Raw genomic sequence first — 10,000 nt, forward strand, 5'->3', positions numbered from 1 at the left:
TCCTGGGAATCGCAGTTCTAGCAGATCATAGCCAGACGCTGTATTGGCAATGGAGCTACCAGAGATGTTACCAAAAACACTACTACAATGAATGTCATACACAAATGCTGAAAGCAATATGGTACTTTGGTAGTATATATCAATGATTACTATCACAATATAAAGCTACTTAATACATATCACTCACCTTAAAACATGTCATATTGTCCTATAAAAGATTGAACATGAGGTTAAAAAAAAAAATGTTTTGGTTCCTCACATATTTTTGCTACAAATATAAACAGTAACAAAGAAACAATAAACACTGAACACAATGCCCTGCTCAAGGACACACATAACCTGCCACAGGGTTTGAATCTGTGACCTAATAGTACAGTGGCTATAGAGCTGTAAGCCAGCCAGATATCTGGGCTCTGGTGAGCGCTACTAGCCTGCAGGCTAAACTAGCGGCTAGTTGCCAAGCAGCAGTGCAACCATTCTAAATAATGGAGCACAGATGGTGTCTGTAGCTAGCTAGCCAGCCAGCTAAGTGATAGCGCTAGGCTAAGTTTTAGCACCGCACAGCGCACACCTGTTCAAACTAATGAACAGATGGCACTGTATTCTTCTCTTCTCTTCTCTTCTCTTCTCTTCTCTTCTCTTCTCTTCTCTTCTCTTCTCTTCTCTTCTCTTCTCTTCTCTTCTCTTCTCTTCTCTTCTCCTCAGTGTAATGTCTTCTTATAAATTAACTGGCTCTGACTGCAGTCACGTTCTCTTCATTAACTGGCTGTGTGCTAACGCTATGCTAATGTCCTGGGGCTTTCCAGAGAGCTGTGTGCTACAGGCTAACGCTAGGCTAATGACAGTCTGCTATGGCTTTCCAGGGGGTCGTTTAGCATCAGAGGCTAAACGCAAAAATCACACAAACAATGTTTACTCCCCTGCTGGACATAACACACACGCATGCGTGCACACACACACACACACACACACACACACACACACACACACACACACACACACACACACACACACACACACACACACACACACACACACACAGAGAGAGAGTAATTAGTTTGTTTGTTTCAATCAGGTTTAATTCGTTGGTCGTTAACAACAACAGATGCTGATTGGCTGTGTCTGTCCCCTCGGCGCTTGTCATTCACACTGCAGCAGCCAATCAAGTCCCAGAGGGGTTGGCCCTGAGTCAAAGTACCCACAATGCTTTGCGGTGCGGGAGGTGATGTGAATGTTAAACAGATGAGGCTCATAAAGTTCTCCTGATTGTGTTAAAGCTACAATCCCTTCAACAGTAGTTATGTTTCCTTGTGGCTTTGTTCCACAGTATTAACCACAGCAGTGTTTCACAAACAAAGGGTCGGGACCCATTCTGGGGTTGTGGACCCATTTTTATGGGTCGTGAGTTAAAATCACTTATTTATGTTTCCTCACAAATGTGTTTGAATTATTAAAAAATATTTAGATCTTTATAACATGTGTCACATGTCACACGGACGGGCGTGGATTGAGATGCAAGTTGATCTGATGAATCTTTCAAAAATAGGCATAAAAGAACTGGATTTGAGGTTAAATGTGAACACTAGAGTGGCAATTATCATCCCTTGAGATCCCAAATGACGCCCCTGAAGAGATGTTACAGGGGGGAGCAGATGGTAACTTTTTTCCAGACAGCGTCTCTCCCTGAATGTACGTTCTAGAATCTATGTGGATGACAGATTCTGGCCTGGTCACTCATAAACAGCAAATACAAATAGCAGCAGGTGTATAAAATCACAGTTTCATGTGCATGGTTAAAGGAGAGATTCGCCCATTTTAAGTGTTATCTTTGATGTGTCGCTAATCACTCACCATCATTGAAAGGGACGTTGAGTTATTCCAGAGAGTTCCCTGTCGTTCAGTCTGGCGACCCCCTCCGTGGCATAATGGGAGCCCGTGTAAGAGTGAAAATCGTCTATTATAACCGATGCAAAGTTAGACCAGAGATCAACCAGAGATCACGCTGGTTGCTTGTTTCTTCCACAGACGCCAGGTTCTGTGAGAGAAACAAGCAACCAGCGTCATCTCGTTCTGCACAAACGATAGCTCGTGCGCGACTTTCAGTGCATGTTTGAGTATCATGAGACTCCACGATGAGCAGTAGTAGAGAAAAAACTAACTTTGCATCGGTTATAATAGACGATTTTCACTCTTACACGGGCTCCCATTATGCCACGGAGGGGGTCGCCAGACTGAACGACAGGGGACTCTCTGGAATAACTCAACGTCCCTTTCAATGATGGTGAGTGATTAGCGACACATCAAAGATAACACTTAAAATGGGCGGATCTCTCCTTTAAAGTGACATAACGAAATATAAACTCAAAATGTCTAATAAATACTAACGTCTGATAGTTGCAATGAAGTGCTGCTTAACACTGTCTCTTCTAGGAGTTTTCTCTCTCTGTTTATGTATGAACTCAATGGTGTTGCTCTTCTTTGACTGTAAATATGAACAAAATAACTACTAAATAAACAGTGCTAATACACTTCTGTGTATAGTCTCTGGTTTCCAGAAGGTGGTAAGGTGGCCATTTCCTGTTCCGGGTTCCGGGTCCCATGTCTTTGTTTGATTGGCTCGGCAGCAGGTTTGAACTGAAAAATCTGCTGCTCAGCCAATCAAACGGTGATGAGGCGTTTACAGTCATGAGAAGATGCATCGTAATGCAACATCTTACTAATATTTCTGCTTTACTATAAACCACTGCTACAGCCTTTCTCTCTCTCTCTGCCTGTCTGTCTGTCTGTCTGTCTGTCTGTCTGTCTGTCTGTCTGTCTGTCTGTCTGTCTGTCTGTCTGTCTGTCTGTCTGTCTGTCTGTCTGTCTGTCTGTCTGTCTGTCTGTCTGTCTGTCTGTCTGTCTGTCTGTCTGTCTGTCTGCCTGTTCGTCTGCATGCATGTGATTGACAGCTGCTATAATCGCGACTCAACTCACAACGCCGTACATCCGTATCGCTCCTGCTCCTGGAGACAAACTTCTGACAGGTCAGACACACACCTGTGCACGCACGCACGCACGCACGCACGCACGCACGCACGCACGCACGCACGCACGCACGCACGCACGCACGCACGCACGCACGCACGCACGCACGCACGCACGCACGCACACACGCACGCACGCACGCACGCACACACACACACACACACACACACACACACACACACACACACACACACACACACTCAATATGTAAATATTATCTTCAAATGTCTGTACTTCCTACTTCACTTTTGCAGTTGGGTCTAATTCCTGTATAACAGCAACACTACTGGTAATACCTGTTAATTAGCCCACATTTTTCAAGTAAATGGACTCTATTTGGTTCCAAATTAAAAGGTTTGAGATTTGAGAACCACCGATATTGTTAAAGGTCGACTTCACCCATTTGTCTTCATATAATTGGTCCTCACTAATGCCCATGTTAATATGGCACCATTTTTGTCTACTCACTCTGTGTCTCAGAGGAGGGCCGTGGACAGTTCAGAAGCCCGCCTACCAGTGACATCATCGATGGGGAATCCAAGCTAATAGAAACTACAAGGCTTTCTCTTCCTGGAAAGTTAGCATGATATACTGGACGGCAATCGCGTTAATAAAAATCTAAATAAAAAAATTTTAATCTTGAAAAAAAAAAAACCCTTCTTAACGATGATGTCACTGGTAAGCGGGTTTCTGAAGAGTCCATAGCCCTCCTATGAGACACAGAAAAAGATTAAGAGTAGGAAAAGATTACACAATTTTATCAGGAGCATTAGTGAGGACCTATTTATACTAAATGAAGATGAAAATGGGTAAAGTCGTCCTTTAAGGTTTGGAGACGTGAAGTGTCCACATACCGGTTCCGGAACCCCAACCCTACATCTATCAAAGTGTCATTGTGCCTTAACAGGGATGTGTGTATTAAGAATGTGTATTGTTTGATATGGGTGTGTATTGCATTGCAGGGGCAGTGACTCGTGGACCGGATCCGGAACCAGAGACAAAGTCGGATCACACCGTAAAGATCGCTGGAGCCACCGCCGGAGTTCTGCTGTCAATCATCATCTTCCTCGGAGTTATACTACTGATGAAGAAACGGTAACATACGCACACACACACACACACGCACACGCACACGCACACACACACACACACACACACACACACACACACACACACACACACACACACACACACACACACACACACATTCACATTTACACAGTACATAAACACAACGTCAAACAGACCCTTAAACGCTAACACACAAACACACACCCACGCAAGCACTCACGCACACACACACACACACACACGGAACAGTTTAGGTGTTTTGAAGATGAAAAAGATTTTTTTATGAAAGCGTTTCATTGGTTCAGGGATTTACGACCCCAGGCAAGACACACACACATGCACACGCACACGCGCACACACACATACACACACACACACACACACACACACACACACACACACACACACACACACACACACACACACAAAACAGTGGGGAATAAGAAAAAGATAGGTGCCGAATAACTGAGCAGAATAATACTAATATTAATACTAATAATACTATAGCCTTGGATCAAGACTATCATAGATGTATTTTATCGAGTCTGACTTTTACTTTCGTATCTACGATAGTCTTGGCCTGCACCCCCCAGTTCATCCTGGACTTTCACCAGTAAATCCCGTATTTTTCTGAACATGTACAAATGCGAAATATAATGTGCTTACCCTGAGTCTTTTTGCAATGTATTAGTCCATATTTTTCAATAAAGATGTGTTTTAATCCCCTCTGTGTCGGATTCTGTCGGAAGTTCCCTGTATTCCTCAATGGGCGGTAGCGACGGGGCGCATCCGGTGAAAGGCGGTATTACACTCAATGTAAACAGGAAGTAAACAAGGGGGGGAAATGCCTTTCGGCCACAGACGGGATTAAAACACATGTCTATTGAAAAATATGGACTAATACATTGCACAAAGAGTACATTGCACAAATACTCCGAAGGGCGAGTTAACATTTGGGGCAAATACGGGATTTGCTGGTGAAAGTCCAGGACGTACTGGGGGGTGTAGCCCAAGACTATCATAGATATAAAAAATCTATGATAGTCTTGATCCAAGGCTACTTCTACTAGTACTACTTCTGCTACTTCTACTAGCCTACTTCTACTACTAATAATAATTATTATAATTATAATGCGTTTAGCAAGCTCTCTCTCTCTCTCTCTCTCTCTGTCTCTCTCTCTCGCTCCTCGTCACACCCATCCCAACCCCGCCCATCGTCACTCTCTCTGTACAACATCGTTTTCAACCAATCATCATTGGCCCTGTGTCGCTATGGTAACATTACATTAACTGTATATTAATTTAACTTAATTTATTTTCTGTCAGAGACATTAATGTGGTCTCCTTTCTTTCTTTTTTCTTTCTTTCTTTCCTTCTCTTCCTCCATTTCATCCCTCCTTCCATTTTGCCCCCCCCCCACCACCAACACTCAGCCGAAGAAATTCTCACTCCTACACATATTACCTGTAAGTAACACCTCTGACCCTTGACCTCTGAACTCTGACACCTGAACCCTATCTAAGAATCAGCAGCACCCATTTCTACAGACAGATAGATAGATAGATAGATAGATAGATAGATAGATAGATAGATAGATAGATAGATAGATAACTTCCTCTACTAAACTCAAGATAAGACTGAAGTAGGATAGGATGGCATAGGATAGGATCTGACACACTTATGTTTCTATAATATCAGTGGTTCTCAAACCTTTTCATGTCAAGGACCCCCAAAATATTTGGCCGCGAACCCCCATCCCAAAATATTCAGTTCCAGGAGCAAAGATTTGAGTTACAAATGTTCGCTTTAAAAAAATAGATACTAAAAGATTTGCTCTATAGCAATAACCCCACCTATCTCCCAGACTCCCGCCATATCTTCATCAGTCATGGGTCAGAGGATGCAGACCTGGACATTTGATTGACTCTGCCTTGTCTCTTTGATCTGTAATAGACCCCTGATGTTTAGTCTCAAAGTGACGCTTAAAGGAGAATTTCGCATGACGCAAGAATCTGTCCCACCGTAAGACTCGCTTTTGCGACACTTCCGGTGTGGCGCCGGAAGTGGCGCAAAAGCGAGACTTACGGTGGGGCATATTGAAGACAAACACGTTGCATACTGTAGTGTTCTAACACTATCAACATCAGATCTCACCCGAGAAAAAAAAACTATTAAAATATTTTCTTACTGCAGCGGACCCGGGATGGAGTTATGAAACAAACAAAACCATATTTATCCATGAGGGCCGGAATGCCCAAACATCTATTTGAGCTTTCTTTGCCTTTTTCCCCTCTAGATAGACAGACAGACAGACAGACAGACAGACAGACAGACAGACAGACAGACAGACAGACAGACAGACAGACAGACAGACAGACAGACAGACAGACAGACAATGTCTCAAAGACTCTACAGTACTATATACACACCAACACAAACATATTCATAAAAACATATAGCGTGCGTGCACAACACGCAAACAGCTTGTTTTTGTCGATAAAACTACTTTCTGTTTTAAAAGCTTCATTCTTTTATTTATTTCATTTATTACAATTTCAATCGAATGTAACTGTGTGTGCACGTGTGCGTGTGTGTGTGTGTGTGTGTGTGTGTGTGTGTGTGTGTGTGTGTGTGTGTGTGTGTGTGTGTGTGTGTGTGTGCACGCGCTTGTGTGTGTGTGTGGTCGTGTGGTCTATGGGGAGTGTGTTATCAGCTATGCATGGATGGATGGATGGATGGATGAGTGCAGGATGGAGGGATGAAGAGAGGGGTCACAGCAGGGTGGGAACATGTTTTGTGGTTTTTAAAATAACTTGTTTTTTCTGCTTGTTAGATTAACAGAGAGAGCAAGAGAGAGAGAGAGAGAGACAGCTTGCTTCATGCGTATATGTATAATGTTTATAACTATTATTAACACATTAACCGCCAAGAACGTAGTCCTACGGTCCGTTAAATCCAACTGTTAAGCGCCGAGACCGTAGCCCTACGGGCTGCGGTCTTTTCGCGCATGCGCGGTCCGGGTGCACTTTCGGAATTTTTTTGATCCACTTCCGTTTCCGGTTTGATGACCGGAAATAGAATTATTTGGGATCCGGTTTTGACGATCACGCCCGCTCCCATTCTACAGACGAAACTGAAACTCAATTCTCTTCCTGTAGTTTTTTCTCCTCGCATTTCACTGTTTAACGTAATCCGCTCTAACTACAACATGGATACCCCGTTTGACACGCGATCTTCACTGGGAGATACAGGGAGATCTCGCGGATGTAAACAGACCGTGTAGAGCTCAATCTTAAGGATTTTAACAAGATCTATGGCGACATGAAAAAAACAAAAAAACAACAAAAACACCTTGGCACTGGTGAGTACATTATGAGATTAACCTCTGGCGGTCGATGTGTTAACAGCAAATTAACATTTTCATGGTTTTGTAAGCTGTAATGTGACAAGCTCTGTTTACACAATTCTTTATCCCCTTCTAATTGTACATACTTTCTCAGTTTTTCTTTTTCCAAGTCATTTTGGGGATTTTCTGCCTTTATTTGATAACACAGTGGAGATTGACAGGAAACAGGGAAGGAGTCAGGGAGTGACATGCAGTAAGGGTCCGTCGGGCTCGGGAATTGAACCCGGGACTCGCTGTCAGGCTCCATTAGAGTCTATGCGCCTTAACCACTCGGCCATCGGCGCTCCCCCTTTCTCAGATTTGATTGGTTTTAATTCACACTTGTTTTGGCAACGTAAACATGTTTTCTCATGCCAACACAGCTCCTTTGAATTGAATTGAATTGAATTGAATTGAATTGAATTGAATTGAATTGAATTGAATTGAATTGAATTGAATTGAATTGAATTGAATTGAATTGAGAGAGAGAGAGAGAGAGAGAGAGAGAGAGAGAGAGAGAGAGGTGGCTCAGGAGGTTGGGTGGAAGTCTTTCAATCATAAGGTGTGTGTGTTTGTGTGTGTGTGTGTGTGTGTGTGTGTGTGTGTGTGTGTGTGTGTGTGTGTGTGTGTGTGTGTGTGTGTGTGTGTGTGTGTGTGTGTGTGTGTGTGTTTGTTTGTGTTCGAAATTATACATTCTGACTCTTTTCTTTGCTTTTTGAATCTTATTTACTCTCCTTCAACAAACATTTCTGATCTTGTGCTACATCATGAACAATCCAGCCTTTTCAGCTCATAAACTTGCCTTGACTTCAAACTCAATGCAATTTGAATTTGTGTGCTTGCAAGTCCATTTGCGTTTTCCTCCACAATAGGCCTTTCACCACAATTATGTTTTCTTTCATTTTCTTTGGGGATTTTGCATAGTTTACTCACTTAGACACCTGCGGTGTTTTGCCTCCACCGCTCACAAAGTGCTTCCACACAATGTGTGGCCATGAGTGAGCAATTTCACCTGCTGTGGTTCACAAATGTCTAACAATGGAACGGTGGGACACAACCTGATATTTATCCTTTGATTTTGTACGATGAGTATGAGAACGGTAAGTGTGTGTGTGTGTGTGTGTGTCACTGGTGGAAAGTAACTAAGTACATGTACTCAAGTACTGTACAATTTTGTACAGTATTTTTACTTTACTGGATATTACATTTACTTCTACTCCCCCACATCTCAGAGGCAAATATTGTACTTTTACTCCACTGCAATTATTTGAAAACTTGAGTTACTAGTTATTTTGCAGATATAAATTATTATATTATAAAACATACATTAACCGCTTTAGCTCTGGATTAAGAGCGTCTGCTAAATGCCTAAACTGTAAACTGTTTAGCTCTATTTTATACATATAGGCTATTTGAAAATAGCCGATCTACAAGCTCACAATGCGTCGTGATGTGGCGCCCTGTGAGCCTGTAGATCTGCTATTTTCAAACATTTTAGTTTTGGTGCCAATACTTTTGTACTTTTACTCAAGTAACATTTTGAACATAGGCCTTTTACTTGTAACAGAGTATTTCTACATTGTGGTATTGCTACTTTTACTTAAGTAAAATATCTGACTACTTCTTCCACCACTGGTGTGCGTGCGTGCTTGTGTGTGTGTTTGTGTGTGCGTGCGTGCTTTTAGTGTGCGTGGCAATAGTTGTGATGTAAAAAAATGTAGACTTTTTCTGTAAATTCTTTGACACATGAAAAAAATCTAATAAACAAAATGATCAAAGACAAAATATCACAACGCTCAGAACATTTATTAAGTTAAATGGTTATATTGTAAACAGTTCTCTCTCTGTGAACTGGAAGACAATATTTACAAAGTAGAGAGACAGGTTTCAGACAGCAGGTAAGCTCAGCAGGGTGTGTGTGTGTGTGTGTGTGTGTGTGTGTGTGTGTGTGTGTGTGTGTGTGTGTGTGTGTGTGTGTGTGTGTGTGTGTGTGTGTGTGTGTGTGTGTGTGTGTGTGTGTGTGTGTGCGTGTGCGTGCGTGCGTGTTTGTGTGTCTGTCACCAACAAAGGTAATCGCTCATCTGTAACATTTGTCTTGTTTCCCCCCTTTTCCCGTCTGCAGACACACACACACACACACACACCCTTACACACATGCACGCACACCCTTGAGTGAAACAGCATGGTTCTTCCTGTCAAAATCGATGGTGTGTGTGTGTGTGTGTGCGTGTGTGTGTGTGTGTGTGTGTGTGTGTGTGTGTGTGTGTGTGTGTGTGTGTGTGTGTGTGTGTGTGTGTGTGTGTGTGTGTGTGTGTGTGTGTGTGTGTGTGTGTGTGTGCGTGCGCGTGCGTGCGCGTGCGTGTGTGTGTTTGACAGAAGGAAAGAACATCTGTCACACAGTGATGCTGTCTGTCTGTCTGTCTGTCTGTCTGTCTGTCTGTCTGTCTGTCTGTCTGTCTGTCTGTCTGTCTGTCTGTCTGTCTGTCTGTCTGTCTGTCCGTCCGTCCGTCCGTCCGTCCG

General features: G+C 42.9%; 1 protein-coding gene across 5 annotated transcripts in view; it reads left to right on the forward strand.

Moving 5' to 3' along the window:
• Positions 1-10,000, forward strand: part of LOC308077380 (receptor-type tyrosine-protein phosphatase mu-like) — a 261,491-nt gene that overhangs the window by 99,458 nt on the left and 152,033 nt on the right. For 2 of the 5 annotated variants that reach the window (XR_013932396.1, XM_080418051.1), the window contains exons 18-20: positions 2,949-3,023; positions 3,987-4,119; positions 5,529-5,561. Coding sequence is in view for 4 of the 5 variants with exons in the window: in XM_080418051.1 (XP_080274177.1) it covers positions 2,949-3,023; positions 3,987-4,119; positions 5,529-5,561 (241 nt within the window). In the remaining variant the exon portion in view is untranslated. The remainder of the gene's footprint in view (positions 1-2,948; positions 3,024-3,986; positions 4,120-5,528; positions 5,562-10,000) is intronic. The other 3 variants (XM_080418052.1, XM_080418053.1, XM_080418054.1) reach the window with 3 other exon arrangements.

Source organism: Gymnoscopelus braueri (assembly GCF_963280865.1).
Source record: "Gymnoscopelus braueri genome assembly, chromosome: 21".
Classification (NCBI taxonomy): domain Eukaryota; kingdom Metazoa; phylum Chordata; class Actinopteri; order Myctophiformes; family Myctophidae; genus Gymnoscopelus; species Gymnoscopelus braueri.